This window comes from Pelodiscus sinensis, chromosome 3, assembly GCF_052426305.1.
Source record: "Pelodiscus sinensis isolate ZL-2025 chromosome 3, ASM5242630v1, whole genome shotgun sequence".
Taxonomy (NCBI): Eukaryota; Metazoa; Chordata; order Testudines; family Trionychidae; genus Pelodiscus; species Pelodiscus sinensis.
This window is the reverse complement of record NC_143054.1, coordinates 30,103,670-30,130,855: the sequence shown is the minus strand read 5'-3', so window position 1 is coordinate 30,130,855 and position 27,186 is coordinate 30,103,670. Positions and strand designations below refer to the sequence as shown.

At 43.9% G+C, this 27,186-nt stretch overlaps 1 protein-coding gene across 2 annotated transcripts in view; it reads left to right on the top strand.

The window, feature by feature from the left end:
* Positions 1-27,186, top strand: part of ASAP2 (ArfGAP with SH3 domain, ankyrin repeat and PH domain 2) — a 184,715-nt gene that overhangs the window by 123,291 nt on the left and 34,238 nt on the right. For both annotated transcript variants that reach the window (XM_075923514.2, XM_075923513.2), the window contains exons 15-21: positions 2,788-2,921; positions 4,028-4,122; positions 18,589-18,778; positions 20,822-20,907; positions 21,297-21,412; positions 24,509-24,576; positions 25,077-25,190. In XM_075923514.2, coding sequence (XP_075779629.1) covers positions 2,788-2,921; positions 4,028-4,122; positions 18,589-18,778; positions 20,822-20,907; positions 21,297-21,412; positions 24,509-24,576; positions 25,077-25,190 — 803 coding nt within the window. The remainder of the gene's footprint in view (positions 1-2,787; positions 2,922-4,027; positions 4,123-18,588; positions 18,779-20,821; positions 20,908-21,296; positions 21,413-24,508; positions 24,577-25,076; positions 25,191-27,186) is intronic.

Sequence of the window (27,186 nt, the reverse complement as noted above, 5' to 3'; positions counted from 1 at the left end):
CAAATAGTGGAAAAAAATAGTCACAACCATATATACCAAAGGATACAATTTTAAAAAATGAACACATATGAAAAGGACAAATCAAATTTCAGAACAGAAGGTGAATGCGGGGGAGGGGGGGGGGAAGAGGGGGAAGGTAAATGTCTGTGGCCTAATGATATTAGAGGTGATAATTGGGGAAGCTATCTTTGTAATGGGTAAGATAACTAGTGTGTTTGTTGAGACCCACGCGTAAAGTGTCGAATTTTAGCATAAATGACAGTTCAGAGGATTCCCTTTCAAGTGCAGATTTAAAAGGTCTTTGAGCAGGATGCAGGTAATTAAGTCGTTGAGACAATGTCCTTTCTGGTTGAAATGGCAAGAAACTTTTTTCTTTGTGATCCTGTCCAATATCTGTTTTGTGGAATAGTGATAGAAATGTAGCCGTGTTAGTCTGGTGTAGCTGAAACAAAATACAGGACTATGTAGCACTTTAAATACTAACAAGATGGTTTATTAGATGCTGAGCTTTCGTGGGCCAGACCCACTTCCTCAGAACAAATAGTGGAAGAAAATAGCCACAACCATATATACCAAAGGATACAATTAAAAAAAAGTGAACACATATGAAAAGGACAAATCACATTTCAGAACAGAAGGAGGATGCGGGGGGGGGGGGAGGTAGAAGGAAGGTAAATGGCTGTGAGTTAATGATATTAGAGGTGGGGAAAGGTAGATGACTGTGAGCTAATGGTATTAGAGGTGATAATTGGGGAAGCTATCTTTGTAATGGGTAAGGTAGTTGGGGTCTTTATTCAGCCCCCCCCCCCGCGGAGAGTGTCGAATTTTAGCATGAATGACAGTTCAGAGGATTCCCTTTCAAGTGCAGATTTGAAAGTCTTCTGGAGTAGGATGCATGTGATTAGGCTGAAGCAAAATGCAGGACAATGTAGCACTTTAAAGACTAACAAGATGGTTTATTAGATGATGAGCTTTCGTGGGCCAGACCCACTTCCTCAGATCAAATAGTGGAAGAAAGTAGTCACAACCATATATACCAAAGGATACAATTAAAAAAATGAACACATATGAAAAGGACAAATCACATTGCAGAACAGGAGGGGGATGCGGGGGGGGGGGGAGGGGGAGGAAGGAAGGTAAGTGTCTGTGAATTGATGATATTAAAGGTAGGGAGAGTGGGATGTTTGTGAGTTAATGGTATTACAGGTGATAATTGGGGAAACTGTCTTGGTAATGGGTGAGATAGTTCAAATTCTTGTTAAGTCCTTGTTGGCAAGTGAAAATTTTAACATGAATGACAGTTCAGAGGATTCCCTTTCAAGTGCAGATGTAAAAGGTCTTTGTAGCAGAATGCAGGTGGCTAAGTCATTGAGAGAGTGTCCTTTCTGGTTGAAATGGCAAGAAACTGTTTTTTCTTTGTGATCTTGTCTAATATCTGTTTTGTGGGCATGGAGCCTTTGGCGAAGTGTCTGAGACGTTTGTCCAATGTACATAGCAGACGGACACTTTCGGCACATGATAGCATAAATTATATTTCTGGATGCGCAGGAATACGTATTCTTGATCTTATAACTCACTTGGTTAGGCCCAATAATGGTATCAGCAGAGTGAATATGTGGACAAAGCTGGCAACGGGGTTTGTTGCAAGGGAAAGTACCAGGGTTGGTATTAGTGTGGTATGTCCTGTGGTTGTTGGTAAGAATCATCTTGAGGTTAGGTGGTTGTCTATAGGAGACTATGGGTCTGTCTCCCAGAGCTTCTTGGAGTTTAGTATCCTGTTCCAGTATAGGCTGTAATTTATTGATAATGTGTTGGACAGGTTTAAGTTGGGGGTTGTAGGTGATGACAAGTGGTGTTCTATTGTTGGTTTTCTTGGGTCTGTCTTGAAGTAGATGGTTTCTAGGTATTCGTCTGGCTCTTTCAATTTGCTTTTTTATTTCTCCGGGTGGGTAGTTGAGGTTTATAAGTGCTTGGTAGAGATCCTGAAGTTTCTGGTCTCTGTCAGTGGGATTAGAGCAGATGCGGTTGTATCGAAGGGCTTGGCTATAGATGATGGATCGTATGGTGTGTGCTGGATGGGAGCTGGAAGCATGTAGGTAACTGTATGAGTCGGTGGGTTTTCTGTAGAGAGTGGTGTCTGATTTTCCATTGTTGATTTGTACTGTGGTGTCCAGGAAATGGATCTCTCGTGTAGAATGGTCCAGACTGAGGTTGATGGTGGGGTGTAGGTTGTTTGAAATCTCTGTGGAATGTCTCCAGTGTTTCTTGGCCATGCGTCCAGATCATAAAGATGTCATCGATGTAGCGTAAGTAGAGAAGGGGTAAAAGGGGACGGGAGTTGAGGAAACTTTGTTCTAGGTCAGCCATAAAGATGTGAGCATACTGTGGGGCCATGCGTGTACCCATGCCTGTGCCGCTGATCTGGAGGTATAAGTTGTTCTCAAACTGGAAATAATTGTGGGTGAGAACAAAGTTACATAGGTCTGCTATCAGGTTGGCAGTGGTGTCCTCTGGGATCGTGTTTCTAATTGCTTGTAATCCATCTTCATGTGGTATGTTGGTGTATAGAGTTTCTACATCCATGGTGGCAAGGATGGTGTTATTGGGGAGGTTATCGATGTTTTGTAGTTTCCTTAGGAAGTCAGTAGTGTCTCGGAGATAGCTGGGGGTGCTGGTTGCGAAGGGGTTGAGAAGAGAGTCTACATAGCTGGACTCCTTATTATTAATCTTTACAGTGGAATTCATACCTAACCAAACCTTAATCCTATACTTTTTTCTTTGCTTCAGATCCTACCTGGCTTTCAACAAATCTGGGAATTCTAACTTGTATTGAATGTTCAGGAATCCATAGAGAACTTGGTGTTCACTACTCCAGAATGCAGTCACTGACGTTAGATGTGCTGGGAACATCTGAACTTTTGGTGAATATAAATGTTTTTATTAATTTATAAAATCTGAGGAAAATAGTGAGCAAGTTCCACTCTGTGTATTGTTTTGTCCTCTGAATTATATTTTTTCAAGCTTTGAATTTATCTCTGGATAAATACAAGCAAGAAATCTTCCTTTTTCATATTAAAGTAAGTTCATTTGAAAACGTGTTATTGAAGAAACTGTTTGATATTAGAATTTGTATCACTAAAGTAATAACTTTTTAGGTGTTTTATCAAGATTGTCTTTACAGTAAGTTTCTTCTAAAAAGAATATCACACTTCAGTGCCTTTCGTGTGAGTAATTCAAGTACTTCTCCATTGTCTACCTCTTACTTTGTGATGCATCTTTCAGCAGAGAATTTCTAAGCGTTTTTCAAACTTCAAGAAGTTAATTTCAGTGGGTTTTGGATCAGGTTCTTAATTATGAAGACAGCCCTTGAGGGAAGGGAAGGTATTGTCTCTGTTTTAGGGTACGTCTAGACTACATGCCTCTGTCGCCAGAGGCATGTAGATTAGGCTACCAGACATAGGAAAATGAAGCGGCGATTTAAATAATTGCCGCTTCATTTAAATTTACATGGCTGCCGCGCTGAGCCGACAAACAGCTGATCAGCTGTTTGTCGGCTCAGCGCGATAGTCTGGACGCGCGGGTGTCGACATCAAAGGTATTTGTCGACCACCCAGGTATGCCTCATCCCAGGAGGCATACCTGGGTGGTCGACAAATACCTTTGATGTCGACACCCGCGCATCCAGACTATCGCGCTGAGCCGACAAACAGCTGATCAGCTGTTTGTCGGCTCAGCACGGCAGCCATGTAAATTCAAATGAAGCGGCGATTATTTAAATCGTCGCTTCATTTTCCTATGTCTGGTAGCCTAATCTACATGCCTCTGGCGACAGAGGCATGTAGTCTAGACGTACCCTTAGAGATGGGCAAGCTGAGATTCAAAGATGTTGTGTAACTTGCTCAAGGTCATATAGTTGTAAAGCTAGGACTAAACTCTCACGTTTCCATTTATCTTGTTCTTACTACATGGTGTTTATGGCTACTTACTGAACATATCTGTTTAAAATGTACGTATTTGTTTTTAACAGCTTGCCAAGAATATTGGGAATGCTTGTTTTAATGAGATTATGGAATTTTGTCTGCCAGTTGATGAGACAATCAAACCTAATCCGAGCAGTGATATGTAAGTATAGATTATTTTCTGTTTTCAGCAAGTATTTAAATTGGCCTCAGAAATGTCTTAACATGCTTTTGTACTCCATCTTGAGTGACTATGCGTTCAATTTTTACCACAAATCTAAACTCTTTTTTTCTGGTGCCTTAGTGCTCAGTAAAATATATGTTCTTGAAGTACTTGCTCATGTCAATTCCATTTCAGGTATGCGCATGTGTGCAGCTGTTAGGCTGTGTCCAGACTCAGGGGTTTTTTCGAAAAAAGTACCCTTTTTTCGAAAAAACTTCCCCTGCGTCCAGACTCAAGCCGCGTTCTTTCGATGGCGGTAAACCTCATTTCACGAGGAAGAACGCCTTCTTTCGAAAGTTCCTCTTTCGAAAGAAGGTGTTTTTCAATGTAAATAGGGCTTCTTCAAAAGAGAGCATCCAGACTCACTGGATGCTTTCTTTCGAAAAAGCAAGCCGCTTTTTTGAAATTTCTCCATGCAGTCTAGACGCTCTCTTTCGAAAGAGGCTCTTTCGAAAGATGCTTTCGAAAGAAGCCTGCAGTCTATACATAGCCTTAGAGATTTTTGCCATAGCAGTACCCATAGGGCTAGCTGTGGCACTCACTAGAGTGCCATGGTCATGTCGTGGTATAGCAGGCACTGCTGGCCCACAACTTCTCAGTTCCTTTTTGCCATCTGTGCTGGTCAGTAAGCACACCTATCTTGCTTGACAAGAGCTAGCTTTTTTTTTCTTCCCCTATTCTAGACCTGTGTGGCCTCAAGAAATTTCTCAATAACTTGAAGTTCTTCATGGTCTTCTTGGCCTCCATTATCCCTTCCCTATATCTAGCAGACTGGTATGGTGCTCTCAATTTAAAAGGCACTTAGTTCCATGTCTCCGTATTTCCAGGACACAGATGCTTCTTGCATTTCATAGTCGCCAGGAGCCACTTCCAGTTCATGGTACTATCTTTTGGCCTGTCTTCAGCCCCCAGGATATTAATCACAGAATCATAGAATATTAGGACTGGAAGGGACCTTGAGAGGTTATCGAGTCCAGTCCCTTGCCCCCATGGCAAGACCAAATACCATCTAGACCATCCCGACTAGATATTTATCTAACTTACTCTTAAATATCTCCAGAGATGGGGATTCCACAACCTCCCTAGGCAATTTATTCCAGTGTTTAACTACCCTGACAGTTAGGAACTTTTTCCTAATGTCCAACCTAAACCTCCCTTGCTGCCGTTCAAGCCCATTGCTTCTTGTTCTATCCTCAGAAGCCAAGATGAACAAGTTTTCTCCCTCCTCCTGATGCCACCCTTTTAGATACCTGAAAATGGCTATCATGTCCCCCTCAGTCTTCTCTTTTCTAAACTAAACAACCCCAATTCTTTCAGCCTTCCTTCATAGATCATGTTCTCTAGACCGTTAATCATTCCTGTTGCTCTTCTCTGGACCCTCTCCAATTTCTCCATATCTTTCTTGAAATGCGGTGCCCAGAACTGGACACAATACTCCAACTGAGGCCTAACCAGCGCAGAGTAGAGCGGAAGAATGACTTCTCGTGTCTTGCTTTCAACACACTGAATGAAATGCCTGGCGCCAGTAGTGGCTTACCTGAGGCATAGAGGGTCCAGATTTTTCAGTATGTTGATCATTGGCTCATCAAGAGTAGGTCTCCAGAGCAGGTGCAGAAAAGCCTCAATCTATGTTTCAGCAGCAGTGACCTGGGCCTGTTCATAAACATAGAAAAATCTATGTTAACACGGGTCAAATTAATAGACTTTATTGGAGCAGTTCTTGATTCCACATGAGCCAGGGTCTTTCTTCCAGAAGCATGTTTTCAGGCCATGGTTGATCTCATTACCCACATAAAGAAGCATCGAATCACCACAGCTCACACTTATCTGTGGCTGATAGGCTGCGTGGCAGCCTGTAAGATGATCAGGTATACCTGGCTTCATCTGTGACCCCTGCAGACATGGCTAGCAACAGTCTGTGCTCCCAGCAGCCACTACGGTACTGGACCAAGTTCTCTCATCCATAGACTGGTGGTTAGACCTCAAGTCAGTGCTGCAGGGAGTTCCCTTTGTGTCCCCATAACATTCACTCACGCTGGTCTTAGATGCATTGGATCTGGGCTGCTGGCCCATCTGAGTAAACTCAGCATCCAAGATTGCTGGCAACAGCATGATTTAGCCCTTCATATCAATGTCAGGGAGCTCAAGGCAGTGCACCTGGAAATGGATGACAGGGAGGGATCACATGATGATTCCCTGTTTTATTCAGTCCAGGCATGTCCAAAGTCCGGCCCGCGGGCCAAATGCGGCCCGCGGTCGGATTTAATACGGTCCCCCGCTTCTCCCGGCTCCCCGGTGCTTTTTTTAACTGGCGCGCTCAGCGCGCCGCTTCGGGCCACCGCGGTCCCAAACCCTGCCCCTGCACTCCGCTTTGGGGCTGAGAGTGCAGGGACAGCCCCCGCTTCCTCCCCCTCTCCTGGCTCCCCGGCGCTCCTCTGACTGGCGCCGCTTCTGGCCGCGCCGCCGCCGTCCATGGCGGCCGCTGCGGTCCTAAAGTCCTCCATGTAGGGCACGTCCGCAGCCCCGCTCCCCCGCTTGGCTACGGGTTCGCCCTGCCCCCGGGCCGCCGTGAGGCCAGCGTGCCCTGCGCTCTCCGCCCGCCTCTGACCCTGCAAGCCCTCTACCTTGGGGCTGAGAGTGCAGGGACGGACTCCGCAGCTGCTGAGATCAGGGACGGACTCCGCAGCTGCTCAAGCTCAGTATCTGTGATTGGCCCTGCGCACTGTCAGCTTCCTGGCGGGCTCAGGCACGTGGAGCTGCGAACATTAGAGACTTCGCCACAAACGGGCTCAGGCACGTGGAGCTCATCATTAGAGACTTCACCACAAACAGCCACAAAGGCAAGAGAATTCTTGTTGGGCAGTGTATTAGTGCAGTGTATTACTTGGGCAGTGTATTAAACCTCTGGCACTGCGCTCACATGATCCCTTCCCCTTCTGGTCAATTTAAAAAAATGGCGACTGTAAATAAGAGAAGGAAAGTTGACAGTGAGGGCCGCCGCTTCCAGGACAGGTGGAAAGTGGAATATTTCTTCACTGAAATAGAGAATCACTGTGTTTGTCTGATATGCCAAGAGACTGTGGCTGTTTATAAGGAATTTAATGTCAAGAGACACTACCAGTTGAGACATAGCAAATACGACAAGCTTACAGGGCACGACTGCAGTGAAAAGTTGAAGCAACTTGAAGCTGTTTTAATGTCACAACAGAAATTTTTCATAAGAGCCCGTGAGTCAAATGAAAATGCCACAAGGGCGAGCTATGTGGTGGCAACGTTAATTGCTAAAAATTGCAAATCTTTTGCTGAGGGCGCCTTTATCAAAGAATGCGTTATGAAAATGGTTGAGAATATCTGTCCCGAGAAGAAGCAAGAGTTTGCCAACATTTGCCTGGCTCGTAACACAGTAGCACGGAGAATTGAAGAGATTTCATCAGATATTAAGAGACAGTTGACATCCAAAGGAGTGGATTTTGACTTCTTTTCAATAGCCTGTGATGAAAGCACGGACCTATCTGACACAGCTCAGTTGCTGATTTTTATGAGAGGGGTGGACAATGAAATGAATGTGACTGAAGAGCTACTTGACCTCCAGAGCCTTACGGACCAAACAAGAGGAAAAGATTTATTTGTTTCTGTTAGTTCCGCCATAGATGACATGAAACTGCCTTGGAACAAAGTTACTGGGATTATTACTGATGGGGCACCTGCCATGGTTGGTGAACGAAGTGGATTATCAACGCTAATCTGTAACAAGGTGATCGAAGAAGGAGGCAAAGCTATTAAACTCCATTGTATCATTCATCAACAAGTTCTCTGTGCTAAACATCTCAAATATGATCATGTTATGAAACCGGTGCTAAAGACTATTAATTTTATTCGCTCTAAAGCCCTGTGCCACCGCCAGTTTAAACAGTTTCTACTGGACATCCAGGCTGAATACGAAGATGTTTTATATCACAACGATGTAAGATGGCTCAGTCGGGGGTCTGCACTGCAGCGTTTCTACTCTCTCAGAAAGGAAATCGGAGAATTCTTGGAAACAAAGGGACAACCAATGCGAGAACTATCTGATCCTATTTGGCTGGCTGATTTGGGGTTTCTAGTTGACATAACAAAGCATCTGAATGTACTGAACACGAGTCTTCAGGGGAAAGATGCAGCGGTGAACCAGCTTTATTCACACCTCAAAGCCTTTGGGACAAAGCTGCAACTTTTCATAAGGCAGTTGTCACAAACACAGCCCAATACCATACATTTTTCAGCATTGCAGGAAATAATGAACAGTTTTCCACAGGACAATATCAGTGCGCAAACGAGCAGGTATGCAGCAGACATTGCATCTCTGGCTGGGGAGTTTAAACGGCGCTTTCAGGACTTTGCAGCTATTGAAAAGGAGATCAGCCTTTTCTCCTCTCCATTCTCTGTTGACCCCGAGGATGCTCCAGATCAGCTGCAGCTCGAGCTCATTGAGCTGCATTGTGACAGCGAGTTACGCAGTCGTCACCAACAGCTCTCTCTTGTGAACTTTTACCGCCAACTGGATAAGAGCCGATTTCAAGAGATTCGAACATTGGCTAAGAAAATGCTGAGCTTGTTTGGCTCAACATATATGTGTGAGAAGACATTCTCTGCTATGAACTTTAACAAGAACCGCGTGAGGACAAGACTAAGTGACTCTCACCTGTGTGACATTTTGCGCATCAAAACCACTGCCTTTGAACCAGACCTAGCCTATGTACTGCAGTCCAGATCTCAGTTTCACCCTTCACATTAGTGTAGGCAAGTTTTTTTTTCAATTGAGATGAATACATTGTAAAATCTCAGTTAATGTCAGTTGGTCTAAATCAGTTATAAATATATTTGGACACAACATGTATAGTTGGTGTTATGTCGTTTGCCGTTTGCAATAAACTGCATAAAATAGTTAATTTGCATTTAATTTTAATGGTTCAAAGAATGTCAGGCAAAATGGTCGGCCCTCACGCTTGTTCACTTCATCAAATCTGGCCCTCTTTGAAAAAAGTTTGGACACCCCTGATTCAGTCCCTCTGGGGCATCTGGCCACTGTTGGGAAGACAGAATACTGGGCTAGCTAGACCTTTGGTCTAACCCAGTATGGCCCTTCTTATGTTCTTATAGTAAGTTGCGTGGCCGCATAGCTATTTTCTGAGCCCGGTTCAAAGCTCCCCTCACATGCAGGGAGCAAGGCATCTGTAAACACTGCTGTGTGCTGAACTGAAGAGCTTCCCGAGCAGAAAAACAGCTGAGATGAGGCAATAAGTGGCTGGGGGAGGGAGTGATTGAGTCATTAATTGGCTTGGTGGAAAGTCAGAGTAGAGGGAAGTTTAGAGAGTCCCATCTGCTGAAGGGGACAGAGAGCGAGATACTGCTGATTTCTGCCTCTCTCTTCAACCCTCCTGGGCTGGGAAGGGGGAGGTAAGGGCCTTACTGCATTGGGTAGGTGGGAGAAAGAGGGGTTGGGTAGGTGCTGGCATCTGTGCCTTCAGGTGGAGGTAGGAGCAGTTTGTTTGGAGTGTCCTTACTTGCTGCAGTCCTCTCTGTTAGGCTGGGTTGGAGGGAGTGGGAGAAAGCAGGCTGCATGGGAGGAAGTGGTTGTGTGCTAGAGGACATTTGCATGATTACATTTCAAACAAAGTTTAGATAGGTGTTTATGGCTTAAGATCAGAAAGAACAAGATTCTTTTAACAGAATATTTTTGGAGTATTGCAGATATCTAAAACTCTGAACTTAATGATTTTTTAAAAAATCCTGTGTTATTAATTAATACATGGTAAATTGTATTGCATTAAGGCCAGTTCTTTGCTATGTTCTGGCTCTTATGAGTCAGAAGGAGCAAGAACTAGGTGCAGGGACGGCACATGAGCCTAGGCGAACTGGGCAGTTGCCTAGAATGCCGCTGGCCTGAGTGCCCGATGATGATGTCATGGGACACCGGGGCACCCCGTGATGACATCACAGCCATTGTCGGCCATACAGGCGGGGGCGCCAATTGCGCCACCTGCCTGGGGCGCCAGCTGCCGCAGCCGGCCTCAGGCCACCCCTGACAAAGTGTGATACTAGTTTTGTAAGATGGAACCTTATTTGCAAGCTCTTGCAAACATGTATCTGTCTACAAACCCTGAAGCAATGTGTTAATTTGTTCTTGTGTTTCTACTCTTCCTCAAGTGGAAGAAGGCTAATTTCCTATTTTGTACAGCTCCTTTGTAGTCACGAAGGGTACCTCACAGAAACTAAACACAGGTGTCCTGTTTTAATATTTCTTCCACACATATGGACTGCTTAAAATCTGTGTGTGTGTTTTGTTTGTGTTGGTGGTGCATATCCATGTATTACCTCAGTATTGGAGTTGTACATAAGAAAATTCAACCTGCCCAATGACAGAAAATGTTAGAAAGAACACTTCCTGGCAGCCATTTTTGCGTAACACATTCCACTTCGGGGCAGATTGATCTTCACCTATCCCCGGACAGTGCGGTTCCTGAAAAGTCTAGAGCGCCTTCATGTTCAGGACCCAGTCTCTCCATGTCGAAGTTCATGGGGCCCCTCTTTGAACTCTTAGCTTCCTGCTCTCTTCTGCTTCTCTCCTAGATGGTCATTGTCTTGTTTAGTATAATGCTAGTTGGTGGATGTCAGAGATCAAGGCACTTCTGTCAAAGCCACCTTTTATATGGTCTTCTACAAGAGAAAAATCCAGGTGCGTTCATGCCCAACAAGGTCATTTTCCAGTTCCACACTGGCCAGGACATTTAGGTACTAGTCCTCTGTCCAAAGCCTATTCATCAGATGAGGAACACAGGTTGCATACCCTGAACCATCAGATAGGTGCTGACCGTCCATGTTGATAAAACATAGCTATTCTGTAAGTCAGTATAATACTTCGTCGCCGTCATGGATAGGTTGAAGGGCTGCCCAGTGTAAGTCCAGAGAATTTCATCGTAGATCACAGCCTGCAACTGCTACAAGCTGATGAAGATGTCTGCATTGACAATCATGAGGACTTATTAATTTAGAATGCAGGCATCTTTGGCAGCCTTCCAAGCACAGCTGCCGATCCAAGAATTTTTTTGGGTCACCACATGGTCATATGTTTGCATCTCACTATGCACTGACTCAGCAGGCTCTAAATGATGCTGGCTTTGGTAGAGCTGTGATGCAAGCTGCACAGCTGTGAACTCCAACCCCACCTCCATGGATACTGGTTGTAAGTCACCTAGAATGGAATCGACATGAACAAGCACTCGAAGAAGAAGAAACGGTTATCTACTTTTATAACTGTTCTTTGAGATGTGTTGCTCATGTCCATTCCATTACCCACCTTGTGCCCCTCTGTTGGAGGTGTTGGAAAGAAGGAACTAAAAGAGCAGCGGCCACTAGTGCCTAATACACTGCAGCATGAGAGCAACTCTCTAGAGGGTGCCACAATCAGCTCAATGGGTACTACTAAGGCAAAAATTTACAGCATCCCCTCATGTGGGTGCAGGACCACCTAGAAAGGAATGGATGTGAGTAACAGATCTCAAACAATAGTTATAAAAGGTAGGAGACTTTTTTCACCTTCTTTCCCCCTTCTGATTCACCAGTATTGAGGGCTGCATGTAACCAAGTCCACTGATTAATTTTATGGGTTATGGGATGAACCCACTCTGACTGATAGTTAGTGAAGTATCCAAGGCATGGCTATAGGTGGAGACCAGGGATTGAAGCCCATATAGATTCTTACACTGTTAAATAAAAAAGAAACTAGAATGAAGAACAACATGCTGAGAGGCATTGAGCACCCTCACTACCCAGTGACTTTAATGACTTTCACTGGAGGGCTCAGTACCTCACAGAATCAGGCTCTTTGAGTCCTCGCTCTACACCTATCCACTTCCCTACTGCATGAAGTGGGAGAGAGGAAAAACTGTCCGGCTGTGTCTACACTACAAGTTTTTTTCAGCAGAAAATATGCTAATGAGGGACTCATTAGCATGAGTCACGATATCAGTAGCATATTTTCCGCTGTTTCTTTTTGCGCAAGGGGTTTTTGCGCAAAAAGAAGCAGTGTAGCTGCTTCTGTTTTGCGCAAAACCCCCTTTTTCTGTAAGATCCTTATGCCTCTCCGGGACAGGCATAAGTATCTTGCGCAAAAGGGGGGGTTTTGCGCGAAACGGAAGCAGTTATGCTGCTTCTTTTTACTCAAAAACCCCTTGCGCAAAAAGAAATGGCAGAAAATGTTCTAATGATATTGTGACTTATGCTAATGAATCCCTGTAACAGGTTCAGTCCTGGGTGTGAGCACCCCTTGGCGGCTGATGGGAGTCTCGGAATATTTACTCGCCTGTCTGTGGGTGAGTTAGTGTCCAGTCCAGGGCTGGGGTTCAGGCCTCTTCTTTTACCTCCCCTTGCTTGGGTGTGGTTTGCAGGGGTGTTGGGGGGGATCCAGGCCCGCTTACTCATCTGAGTCCCAGCCCAGGGACCCTCTAAGTAGCAGTTACCTGCCGAGTTTCCTCATACTTAGTTGCTGTCATGTCCCTGAGCCACTTCCCCGGGATGCTGTTTCAAAAGCCCTTGGCTGTGTTCCCCTTATTTGGGGTTCTGCAGGGTTGTCTTTAGCTGTTTTGGCTAGCCTTTAGCTGCAGGATCTGGCTCTGATCAGGTATGATGCCCAGCTTCTACTCAGAACTGTCCAGTGTGCTGGTGTTCCCCAGTCAGCCCTGAGGTCTACGTGGGTTGAGCTCCAAGAAGGAACTGACAGGCCTTACCTAGCAGCTCCTTATATAGCAGCCTGCCGCAATCCTGATTGGCTGTTGTGAAGGCTGCCCGTCTACCCTGCTCGGAGGACCTCTCTACTGCTCCTGGCCAGGATGTTGAAAGACCTCCAGTGGGGTGGTCAGGCTTTGTCTGCCCCATCACAGTCCCACATTTGCATATTTTCTGCCGCAAAAACTCATAGTGTAGACAAAGCCTCCCAGAGTGAGGTGAGCTCCCTGAGTGTCAGAAATTGCCCTGGCTCAGTAGTATGATATCAGGGAGAGCTACTCACCATGCTGTTCCTGACCATTTCTTTAGTTCATTGTTGTTACGAAGATGCAACTGAATAGAAAACAAATCTAAAAATAAAGCTCTTGTTTCCTGTTAATGATTCTTATAGCAGTGAAAAGCATTGCACTGTCATCTATTTAAAGAATAGAAAATGAAGCTATGTGATACAGTTCATCTAGCCATCTAATTCTCCTGGAGTATGAACAAAATACCATTCTGCCAAAATACTAGATAGTCTTTTCAGGTGGGTAGCTCAAATAAAATAATTTGTATTAAAACCAGCTTGTAACAAAACATGTCATATGAACCTGACTTTACATCTGAATCCTAATTGAAATTGTTGTCCATCAGCAGCTAAGAATGTAAAGTCAACAGTTGTACTTAAAATAACATTTACAAACTCCAAAATGAATCTGAGGGGCTAAGCATTGTGAAAGAAAGGGGATGGTATAAACAAAATGAAGTTCTGCTTAAGGAGGATTTTGAAGCATACAGACTTCCTTTGACAGCCTGCTAGACAATGAAAAAATTAAAACCAGGAGAAAAAGCTTTCAACAAAGCTTACTTGTTCCAGTTGTCATTTCTCTTTTGGGTATTCTCTAGCAGATCGTATGTTAAATCATTCATGACAGCAGATTTAAAAAAAAAAATCAGACTTAAATAATGTAAAGCAATCAAGTAGAAGCATATAAGTGTTTAAATTTGGTGCAGTTTTCATTTGTATTTGATCGTGTATTTGAATAACACATTCCCTGTTCTTTTGAAGTCTTCTTAGGAGCTGGTAATGTTACAATACTGTCTTCTTCATTTAGATTTTTATTTACACAATATATTCATAGACTGACGAAGTGGAAGAAAGAGAAGATGATTTCTAATTGTTGAAAGAATAATAACCTTCATTTTCAGTGACTCTACCCTGTATATATACTTCTATCTCATGGCTAAATAGTGGCTGTCACTAGCTCCCTGTGTAATTTTTATATATCTGTAACCCCCCTTTTTCCTCCCTGGGTTAGTTGGGAACAGGTCACACTCACCTGGGTGCCTGATGTTTTTAACATAAAAGGAGATCCTGAGTACCCCAGTGGTGATGTTGTTTAGTTGGAGATTCCTTATCCCCCCACTTCCTGCAGTCCCATATTCCCAAAGAATATACAATGGCAGTGCATCCACCTGGCTAGCCCTGTACACACTTATGGTGTGCCTTGGGAGCCTCCAGGAATAAAGTTATTCCAATAATAACCTGGAACTAACTCCAAGTCAACAATTATAAATAAGATATATCTAAGTGATTACATTTGAATTAACACACCTTTGCTTAACAACTTAAAGAAACCGGGTTTAACAGATTAAAAGTGAACAAAATCAATTAAAAAGTACACAGGAAGAAAGGGAACTTATCCATCTGGCATTTGCACTGCCACCATTTATCCCACCCCAGAGAGTGCACTCCTCTGGATTCAGAGTCCCAGATGCTTGCATGGGCGCACTTGAAGGTCTGCAGCTGTAGTGGAGACAGTACTGTGCAGGTTCTGTGTAAGTTAGTCCTAGATGAGCAGCCACCTGCAAAATCCCTCTGCCACTGGAGCAGGCCCCACCAAATGCCAGAAGCTCTGGTTCCCTGGGAAGATCACTCTGGCTCTCATTGTACCCAGATTCAGTTTGTCTTTTGTGCTCCGTCCCAGGCTGCACTTTTCCAAATAGCCCAGTTACTCTCAGTCAACTCCTGTGTAGGTTTATGTAAGCTCTTCCCAGCCACAGCCAGGATCTCTCCCCTCCAGGAATAATCAACAGCAGCCCCCAGAGCAGCCTACAAAATCCAAGCCCCAGCAGTAACAGTAGCAGGCTTAGTAGTAAACTCTAGCAGCAACACAACAGCTCCTGCCCTGGAAAAGGCTCCACACCAGCAGCCTGGCTCCTCTCTTCAAAAATGGAGCCTAGCCTAACTCTCTGTCTGCATAGCCTGGAAAAGGCACTGTGCCCCCTTTTTCCTAAGGGCTAATGGGAGTTGTAGTCTCTAGGGCTAGATTGCAGCACAAAGGATTCTCCCAGTAAAAGTCAGAGGCCCCTTTAATAGGGGGACTACATATCTATCTATCTGTCTGTCTTTCTGTCTGTCTATGCATGCCCTTCCACAAGACCATAACAGGAAAAGATTTATACCTCAGAGATACAATTTACTAAGTGTGACCGGGGTCCCATGGCAGGGGAGAGGGAGAACGAGCACACTGAGATTGCTTAATTAGGGCAAACTGCAAAGAATGGGACCTGCAATCCCCAAAACTAGTGGTGGTTCTAATTTAGTGGTGGTTCTTAGATTTATCAAGCCAGCAACAAAACAGTGCCCACAATACCTTTGTATCCAGAAGCCAAAAACAGTTTTAAAGCAATCCAGCCTTGGGCTTCCTCCCAGACAGCCAAGTCAAATATGTTGAGTATTACTGAAATCTTGTTCACTATATAAATAATTCTATCAATTCCAAAGTGTCAGACACATTACCCTCCAGGCTAATGAATATTTCAGCTCTTACCCGAATTCATGTTTACAGCCAACTCTTATTAACTAAACTAAAATTTATTAAAAAGGAAGAGAGAGTGAGCGTTGTTTAAAAGACACATACAGACTAGGAATAGAGAGGTAGCCGTGTTAGTCTGATCTTGCAAAAACAAAAGGAAAAACTATGTAGAACTTTAAAGACCAACAAGATGGTTTAATAGGTGATGAGCTTTAGTGAGCCAGACCCACTTTCTCAGATCATATTCTGGAAGAGAATTGGCATGACCCTATATACCAAAGGAATACAATGAAAAAAGTGAACACATTATTAAACTGACAAATCAGATTTAGTACAGAAGGTGGGGTGAGGGAGAGGGAGGGAGTAGCTATTTATGAGTCAATGAATGGCTAATCCAATAAGCATAAGACTAGTCGCTTCCCTCCTCCCTCCCCCTGGACAGACAGGGGAGGCTGCTGCAAAGCAGGCTCTGTCCACGGGGTCCCACTGAGGAGCTAGGCCCTACCATAGATGGGCTGCTGCTTGAACAGGCGTCAATTGTGTAACAATGCCCTTAGTCAATTACAGGGCTTGGCTCCCAGAGCAGAGTTAGTGGCTTGACAAGCAGTCACTTGCAAAAGTTTGAGCGTGCCCTGGGACACAGAGAGGGGAGCTGTTTCTGGCTACATAGTATTATATTTTTAACAGTTTTAAGTTAATGACCTAATATTACATTCCTAACAAATTATATGATAGAGGGGCAATAATTATAAATCTAAACATTTAACAATCTTAACAAATACAGGCAGTCCCCGGGTTACGCGGATCCGACCTATGTCGGATCCGTACTTATGAACGGGGCTTTTCTCGTCCCGGAGGATGCGGGCAGCGGGACTGCCCAGACGCGCCACGGTCCGGCGCCCGGGTCCTCCGGGGCGAGAAAAGCTGCTCCGCATCTCCCTGGTCTGTTGGGCTCCCTGGCCCCCCGCCTCCCCCAGCAGACCAGGGAGACGCGGAGCAAAGCCGCGGAGGACCCGGGCGGCGGGACCGCGGCACGTCTGGGCGGTCCCCCTGCCCAGGTCCTCCGCGGCTTTGCACCGCATCTCCCTGGTCTGCTGGAACTCCCGGAGCAAAGCCGCTGAGGACCTGGGCGGGGGGACCGCCCAGACGCGCCACGGTCCCCCCAGACCGCATCCAGCAGACCAGGGAGACGCGGAGCAAAGCCGCGGAGGACCTGGGCGGCAGGACCGCCCAGACGCACCGCGGTCCCGCGGGGTCCTCCGCAGCTTTGCTCCACGTCTCCCTGGTCTGCTGGGGGAGGACCCCCAGCAGACCAGGAAGATGCGGAGGACCCGGGCGGCGGGACCGCGGCGCGTCTCGGTCCCACCGCCTGTGTCTCCCTGGTCTGCTGGGGGGGGGGGAGGGCACACCTAGTGCGTTCGCCTCCTCCCCCCCAGCAGACCAGGCTTTTCTCGGGACGTCTGTGGTAGAGCAGCTGGGCGCTGCCGGTTGGTCCCTGGGGCAGAGCAGCTGGGGTGCTGCTGGGTTGGTCCAGTAGCGCCGAGGAGCGGTGCTACTGGAGCAACCCAGCAGCATCCCAGCTGCTCTGCCCCAGGCGTCCCCAAGTCAGCCGCTGCTGAAACTGAACAGCAGCTGACTACAGGAAGCTCGAGGCAGAGTTGCTCTGCCCCGGGCTTCCTGGAATCAGCCGCTGATCAGTTTCAGCAGCAGCTGACTTGGGGACGCCTGGGGTAGAGCAGCTGGGGTGCTGCCGGTTGGTCCCCACAGCGCCGAGGTGCGGCGCTGCGGGGACCTACCCGGCAGCGCCCCAGCTGCTCTGTCCCAGGCGTCCAGATTCAGCCGCTGTTGAAACTGATCAGCGGCTGATTCCAGGAAGCCCGGGGCAGAGCAACTCTGCCTCGAGCTTCCTGTAGTCAGCTGCTGTTCAGTTTCAGCAGCGGCTGAATCTGGACGCCAGTTCCGACTTACATACAGATTCAACTTAAGAACAAACCTACAGTCCTTATCTTGTACGTAACCCGGGGACTGCCTGTAATAATAATAATAATAATAATAAATCTAAACACTTATCAAGCTTGATAACACTAAATCTAAACACTTTAACAAGAATAAATCTAAACACTTATATGCTTCTTTTACTTAAATTTATACTACTTAGACTTTTAGTTGTGGGGAACAAATTATGGGGAGTCACTTCCACTTGGGGGAATCATTTTTAATACTTTAATATGTTATCCCTACATCTTCAGTAGCAGCTGAGTAAGAGAGAATGAGAGATTGCGTGTGTGTGTGTGTGTGTGTGTGTGTGTGTGTGTGTGTGTGTGTGTGTGTGTGTGTGTGTGCGCGCGCGCGCGCATTTGCGCACTTTCTGTGTATTCCCCCCTCACTAACTCAGGGTCTGCTGGCTCTAGCTACCTTGGGCTAGTAGCTCCAATGTCTTCACCCTCTAGCTAGATATAATGGCTCATGTGCAGGTGTGTGGTGAGGACAGGCAGCCCAGATATGCCTACCTTTAAGATGCAATACAGGCATAGTACTGTATCTTTATGTTTCTTTTCCTACCTGATTAGCTACTTCCTATTTCGTTTGGTGTCCAGTTGACCAGTCAGTGTGTAACCCTGGTGTTCATATCTCTGAGGTTCTGCTATAGTTGTATTTTACACTGGAAGTATAAAATGAACTGCATGTCATACATATGTATGTGAGAGTAGGGAATTATTACAATGAATGAAACGTAACCCCTCCCCAGAGAAGAGATTTATTTAAAATATTTTGGCTTGCTTATGTATGTATATCTGTTGAGATCCTCTTAAAAGTTTTAAACGTAAACTATATTCAATTTCAGGAATGCAAGAAAAGATTATATTACTTCCAAGTATATTGACAGAAAATATGCAAGGAAGAAGCATGTTGACAATGCAGCTAAACTGCATGGCCTCTGTGAAGCAGTCAAAGCAAGAGACATTTTTGGATTGGTTCAAGTATATGCTGATGGTGTGGATCTGACTGAAAAAATTCCACTAGCCAATGGACATGTAAGAGTAGCACATTTTCCTATCCAGCATTTTAATAAGAGATGCAGCATGTTTTATTAATAAAGTGACGCCTCGTAATTTTTGAGTAACTCGCATACGTCTTTGTTGTAAGATGTTTTATAATAGCAAAAGAAGAGTGAATGAATTTAATCAAAATTAAAATCATTCTAATCTATTTTCATGATTTAAAAAGTACTATTTTAAAACCATTCAAGTGTGATTTCTGCTTTTTTTTTTTTTTAAATCAATTTTATTTAACTTTGGAGGGCGGGGGGAGTTTCTACACGGTATCTTTCCACATAGAATGTGTAAGGATATGGAAACTTTAGTATTTATATTCATCTATTTCAGTGGTTCCCAAACTTTTCAGCATCACGCCCCCTTTTTGATTTTTTGAGAAATCCTCATGCCGCCCCCCCCATAGCAGCAAAACTTGTTGAGCAAAAAAAGAAAGGAACTGACTGGGGCTGAAAAACAAAAATACAGGCAGTCCCCGGGTTACGTACAAGATAGGGACTGTAGGTTTGTTCTTAAGTTGAATCTGTATGTAAGTTGGAACTGGCGTCCAGATTCAGCTGCTGCTGAAACTGACCGCCAGTTCTGACTTACATACAGATTCAACTTAAGAACCCCAAGTCAGCTGCTGCTGAAACTGATCAGCAGCTGATTCCAGGAAGCCCGGGGCAGAGCAACTGTGCCTTGGGCTTCCTGTAGTCAGCGCTGGTCAGTTTCAGCAGCGGCTGACTTGGGGACGTCTGGGGCAGAGCAGCTGGGGTGCTGCTGGGTTGCTCCAGTAGCACCGCTCCTCGGCGCTACTGGACCAACCCAGCAGCACCCCAGCTGCTCTGCCCCAGGAGTCCTGATTCAGCCGCTGCTGAAACTGACCAGCAGGGGCTGAATCAGGACGCCTGGGACAGAGCAGCTGGGGTGCTGCCGGGTTGGTCCAGTAGTGCCCAAAGCGGTGCTGCGGGACCAACCGGCAGCGCCCCAGCTGCTCTTCCCCAGGGTCCACAACAAAAGCCTGGTCTGCTGGGGGGGGGGGCACACTAGCTGCGCCCCCCCCAGCAGACCAGGGACACAGGGAGCAAAGCGGCAGCGGGGAGTCCCCCGCTTCTGAGGCTTTGCTCTGGCGCGGGACCCGCTTTGCTCCCGATGCCCCTGGTCTGCTGGAGACGGTCCCCAGCAGACCAGGGGCACCGGGAGCAGCTTTTCTCACCCCGGAGGTCGAGGTGGCTGACCGCTTCCTGTGAGCTCCGGGGCGAGAAAGCCCCGTTCGTAAGTGCGGATCCGACATAAGTTGGATCTGCGTAAGTCGGGGACTGCCTGTAGCAGCAAAACTTGCGGGGGGGGGGAATAAGGCAGGGGGGTCTGGGTCACCTTCTTTCCCTCCCCTGGAATTTCTTTGTGCTCCCCCCCCCCCCCCCAGTTTGGGAACCCATGATCTAATTGATATGCTAGTAGAGTTTTATTCATTAGTAGAATTGAAAATCAATTTTTCTGGGATTGTTTGATTTTTCCACATCTGTTAAATTCTTGTATTGGGCTTAGGAGGAGATCTGATAATTGGCTTGCTCAGAAAGTAGCGTGTAGTGCTGATGTTTTTGAAAGCAACATTAATTGACTATTAATTGACTAATTAAGATAAGGGATAAGGGATCTTTTAGAAAAGGCTTTATTTTCCGAATGATCTGCGTCTAGACTGGCGCTTTTTTCCGGCAAAGCTCCTAGCCGAAAAAAAGCGGCAGCCATTTTTATGCTAATGAAGCGGGGGAGATTTAAATCCCTGCTTCATTAGCAATTGCGATACGTCTAAGTTGCATCCCTTTTATGAAAAAGGGATGCAATCTAGATGTAGCCCAAAAGTGTGGGGAAGAGTATTACCATTTAAACTTGTAGAGAAAATTTGATTTATTTTTACTTCGGGGCAGGCAGAAATCAATATTCATGAGTTGCACTGTTACAATCTAAAGTTTGTGAGATGTTTTACCTAAACCTTCTTTTTGGCTGATAGTCAAAAGAAACACATTTGTTTCTTAAATTCAGGAGCAAGAAGAAACAGCACTTCACCTTGCAGTTAGATCGGTTGATCGAACATCACTTCACATAGTTGACTTTTTAGTGCAGAATAGGTAAGTGAAATATTAATTATTAAAATGCAACTGTTTGATCTATTCCACAGGCAGTTATTGTTAATGTTCCCTCTAGTTTTTCCTACCCCTGAACTGTGGCCAGCAGAGAGAGGCTCCATTCTGTTGGCCACAGTAACTCCATGCTAGTGCTTTGGGGAGAGAGATTTCTCCTCACTGCAGTTCTGAGCCCCTTTGTGGGAGTTAATGGGAACCTGTGCCGCAACACAGCTGCATGGTTTAAGTGGAACTTAGGTTACAGAGGAGGTGAATTTGGCCCCAAAACTTCAATTCTGCCCTTTGAAATTTTAGTTGCCCAGGTATTTGTGGGAAGAGAACTTTAATAACATGTGATTAGGAAATTAATTTGAATCAACTTTTTTCCTCAACAGTGGTAACCTTGACAAGCAAACATCTAAGGGTAGCACAGCTTTGCATTACTGCTGTTTGACTGACAATGTTGAGTGCCTCAAATTGCTGCTGAGAGGGAAGGCTTCTATTGAAATAGGTAAGAAGATAATGTGTACTTCAGTTTAATATTTGCTACTATTGTAAAAGGTCTGTGATAAAAGTATAGTAATGATACATGAAATTAGCAATGCATCTGCATTTCCCTCTTCTATTGTGTAGCATGTTCCATTGTATAATATCTCCGTTCTTTTAGAAATTATTAAAATATTGATTTTTTAAAAAATTCAAGTTGAAAGAAAGCAGGGTAGATTGATTAAAATTAGCTATTTAAATCATCAAGTGGAAAGCCTTGATTTAAATTGTTCGTTTTAATCCACGCTTCCATTCCTGTTTCCACTGGTTGATACAACATTGTGATTGGCAACTAAATAGAGTCTTTACACAATTTTGGCATGTGTTTTTGCTACATAGCTTGGAACACTATAACTATATATATTTATTTAAGCAATTGTATAGTTGTAGCATTTTGGGGTTCAACCCAGACCAGTGAGAAATTGTGTTGTCACCTGCTTTGTAATCCTGGGTGCCTGAAATGCTCCATTGCCGTGGCTCACAGCCCAGACACCAGCATCCAGCTGACAAGCATGTCATTCCCTAGTGTCTTTGTCCTGGGCAGCCCTGGTTCAGCGCTGTGACCCCAGCAGCCTGTCCACAACCCAACATCTCAACTCTGGTCTCCACCAGCCTGAGTTTCTACTTTTAGAGTGACCACAACGCACCATAGTCACAAATTTCCTCAAGACCATATGCCATGAAATGTCTGGCTCTCTCCTATAACACTGAAGGAAGTAATAAGGTTTGCTGTTCCTTTAAAGAGATGAAAGCACAGTTTATCACTTTAACCAGAATTGACAGTCCTTTCAATTCAAACATAGCAGTCAACTGGATTAGAGTAAAAATAAAACAAATTTATTACTAAAAGGACAATAGGTTAAGCGATACTGAGTAGAAAGTATTGACTAGATTACAAACAAATAAAAGTAAAACTATGTTTTCTAATGGCTATGACCTAACTTAACATGCTGTAGACTTTGCCCAAGGTAGATTTCTTACTATTTTTCATCTGATATAGCTCACCAGAGCTATTGGCAAGGACTCAACACAGAGCATAAAACACTTGGTTAACATAAGAACATAAGAATGGTCATAATAGATCAGACCAAAGGTCCATCTAGCCCAGTATCCTGTTTTCCAACAGTGGCCAGTACCCATGCCCCAAACTGGGAGTGAACAGTAAAGGTAATCATCACTTGATTCGTCTCCATTTCCAGCCTCTGACAAACAGGGCTAGGGACACCATTCTTACCCATCCTGGCTAATAGCCATTGATGGACCTAACCTTCATGAGTCTGTCTAGTTCTTTTTTGAACCCTGTTAAAGTCCTGATCTTCACAATATCCTCTGTCAAGGAGTTTCACAGGTTGACTGTGCGCTGCGTGAAGAAAAACTTCCTTTTGTTTCTTTTAAACCTATTACCTATTAATTTCATTTGGTTCTTATGCTATGGGAACAAGTTAATAACTTTTTCTTATTCACTTTCTTCATACCTATCTTGATTTAATAGACCTCTATCATATCCCCCCTTAGTCGCCTCTTTTCTGAAAAGTCCCAATCTTATTAATCTCTATTCATATGGCACCCATTCCACACCCATAATCATTCTTGTTGCCCGTTTCTGAACCTTTTCCAATGCAAGTTACCTTTTTTGAGATCAGGCAACCCTATCCATACGCAGTATTCAAAATGTGGGCATACCAGGGATTTATACAGAGGTAATAAGATATGTTTTGACTTATTCTCTATCCCTTTTTTAATGATTCTCAACAGTCTATTTGCTTTTTTGACAGCCGCTGCACATTGAGTGGATGTTTTCAGAGAACTATTCACAATGACTCCATCATATTGCATATAGAGTTGGGATTATTTTTTCCAATGTGCATTATTTTACATTTGTCACCATTAAATTTCATTTGCCATTTTGTTGCCCAGTTGTTTAGTTTGGTGAGATCTTTTTGAAGCTCTTCACAATCTGCTTTGTTCTAAACTATCTTTAGCAATTTAGCATCATCTGCAAATTTTGCCACCTCACTATTTACCACTTTCTCCAGATTATTTATAAATAGGTTGAATAGGATTGGTCCTAGTACGGACCCTTGGGGGAACCACTGGTTACTTTTCTCCATTCTGAAAATTTACCTTTGTTTCCTGTCTTTTAACCAGTTATCAATTCATAAGAGGACCTTCCCTCTTATCCCATGACAACTTACTTTATGTAAGAGCCTTTGTTGAGGGACTTTGTCAAAGGATTTCTGGAAATCTAAGTATACTATATCCACTGGCTGTAATAAATCAGTATACTTCATACATTAAGTTGTCACAATGAGCAGCTGCCAGCTAGTTGCAGCTGTGGATAGCTTAACATGAAGGAAGATCAGTTTTAGAATAGCTTAGTTTGGCTCATTCATTCAAATCTGTTTTGTTCAATTGTTGTGGAAAAAATATTCCATGATCAATTAACAGGAAAATTGTACTTAAGACATGGGAGCTTATTTTCCCATTTTGCTTGACACTGGTGAAGCTTCAGCTGGAATATTGTGTGCCACACTTTAAGAAAGAGGTAAGTAAACTGGAGCAAGTTCAAAGGAGAGCAATAAAAGGGTTAGCAAACCTGACCTATGAAGAAAGGTTAAAAACATTGGGAAAGGTTTAGCCTTGAAGACTGAGGGTGATTCTGATAACACTCTTCAAATATATTAAGGGCTGTTATAAAGAGGAAGGAGATCAATTGCTGTCCATTTCACCGAATGCAGGACAAGTCATTATGGTCTTAATCTACAGTAAGGAAGATTTAGGTTAGATATTAGGAAAATATTTCTTGTTATACAGATGGTTAAGTACTGAAATATGCTTCCAGGGAGGTTGTCGAATCCCCATCCCAGGAGATTTTAAAGACTAAGTTAGGCACCTGTGAGAGATATTCTAGGTATACTTGGTCCTGCCTCTAAGTCTCTGCTAGTCCTACATTTCTATGATTCTGTGATTACATAACTATAGGTTTAACTCAGGTTTAATAATGTGTTCGTATCACCTGTTACACATAGTAATGTGACTTTGTCTTTTTACTGAATTATAGCCAACGAAGCTGGAGAGACACCACTTGATATAGCTAAACGTTTAAAACATACACACTGTGAAGAGTTGGTAAGTTTTTTTGTATCTTTTTACAAATTAATTTTTTTGAACTTTTAATAATTCATAGTAGGTATTCACTGAGTATTTTTAACATAGAAATACCAGCAGCATCTCTTCAGTGTCCTGTAAGAAACAAATGTATGAAATCAGTCCAGTACCTCCTTGATAGGAGTGTACATATAAGAATTGCCATACCAGTTAACTCCTTTGTTTGGCAGTCTCTACAGAGAAGCCAATAATTGAAGCAAATGTGGCCCGAGTTACCCTCTCATTCTGTAACATGGTTAAGGGGCAGTGTTACATCATGAAAGGCCAAGCTGCATCTGGTTTATTTACTTTGTGGATACACACAAGATTTCAGTCTTCAAGTTTGCCTATCCAATAACCTTCTGAAACACTAATCTCTGTTTTAAAAGACATAATCTCTACACTTTAAAAGTATAAACATAATGATTTTTACATTCGTTCAAGGAGTTTATTGTCGATAACAGACTATTGTGTTTCCTTAGCTTACTCAAGCATTATCTGGAAGATTTAATTCTCATGTTCACGTTGAATATGAATGGCGATTACACCATGAAGATCTGGATGAAAGTGATGATGATGTGGATGAAAAGTTGCAGGTTTGTGCCTGACACTATATATTTGAATTTACAAATGTGTCTTTTAAAGATATTTGTATGTTTTAGATAAAATGTTACATTGTTTCCATAGGTAAGGGTGCAGAAAAATCAAAAGAAATTTCATTATGGAATTAAGTGATTTTATTTCTAGATTATTTCCTTGAATTATTGTTATTACTTCCTGAATTATATAAAACAATTGAGTGGTGCCTTTGTGATGAAAAGGGGGGCAGTTGAAGCATATGATGACTCCTCCTCTTCCCAAAGATGGCATTTTAGTGATAGTCAGTGCAGAACACAATACAGTTTGTTTCAGTAAATCAAAAGTTTTTGTGTTTATGGAACACGTAGAAGAAGCCATCATCAAGGATAGGAAAGGTACCTTCAAAAGATAAAGTGATTCATTATAGAATCTTCACATACTTTTTAAAATGTCTGAGATCAGTGGCTCTGATTTTGCATTTCACTTCAGTGGGACTAATACTGTGCATTAAATTAAGCATGTCCATTGTTTTTTGCAGGATTGGGACTTTAGCCCTTTTGTAAAATGTATATTTTCCTTTCCATATTCTGAACTGGTGGTATTGGTGGTTTTAGTGTAACATTTTCAGAAGTATCCGAGTGATTAAGGGGAGTGACTAAGTCACATTTCATAATGGGTTGATCAGCTGGGATACACTATGTCCCAGACAGAGCTACAAATGGCCCTAGATGCTGCAGATACTGCAGCTAGGTCTACTGCAGCATCTGTGGTAATGACACATGCATCTTGGCTGCAAGCAGCAGGAGTCCCTAAGGACCACCAGGCCAAAGTAGATTACCTGCCATTTGATAAAACCAAATTGTTTGCTACCGGTACTAACGAGGCCTTGCACTGTAGCAGATTCATGTACTATTTTGTGCACATTGGGGATGTACACTCCACCCTTCTAGAGCAAGCACTACACACCTTGCCAGGGACATGGGACATGGCTTTTACTAGACAACAGCAGTACCAGCCTTTTGAACAGAGTCGCTTCCAACCTCAAAACCACTGTAGAAGATCCCCTTAACAACGGCTCTTCCATGACTCTCATCTCTAGGCAGCAAGTTTGAGAATTTTATCGAGGGTCTGCTTCATCTCCCTTCTGCTCCAGTACCTGGCAAGTCCAACATATTTCACCACCGCTTGCACCCTTATTACAATCAATAGGCACCAATCACCACACTTCGGTGGGTACTAGAAATCATCAGCCGTGGATATTCTATCCCAGTGTTTCTCAACCAGTGGTACAGGTATCCTATGGGGTACTCGAGAGAAGTCTGGAGGGTATGTCAACACAACTGAAATTTGGGGAAACTGAATTTTTGTTTGTTTTACAGCGCTTTATTATTTTTGTACTTTTTACACCCCAAAATTTCATTACCCATCCGGCTACAATTAAGTTGTTTAAACAAATGTGTTGCAAATGGTAGGGGAAAAAAAGTGTGTGTCTGAAAACTGTAGGTACTGGGGATACTTATAATTTTTTTTAAAGGGGTACTTAATAAAAAATGTTGAGAAATACTGTTCGATCCCCGCAACCTGCTTACCCTCTCCATCCCTCTTCAGGGACCCCCTCACGACACACCGCTCTGCCAAGAGGTGCAATATCTCATCAATATAAGAGACGTAGAATGAGTCCCAAAAAGAATCGAAGGGAGAGGTTTTTTATTCTGGCTATTTTCTCACCGAGAAAAGGTCAAGGGGTTGGAGGCCCATCTTGGACCTGCAGCAAATAAACAAGTACCTTCACAAGCAGCAATTCAGAATGATTACTCTCACCACTATAATTCCAGCACTGGACAGAGGGGACTAGTTCGCAGCCCTCGATCTTCAAGATGCATATTTTCACATCATAATACATCTCTCACACATGCATTTCCTATGATTTGTGGTAGCTTCACATCACTTCCAGTACAGAGTCTTCCCATTCTGACTCTCTTCTGCCCCCAGAGTCTTTTCCAAGACCCTCGC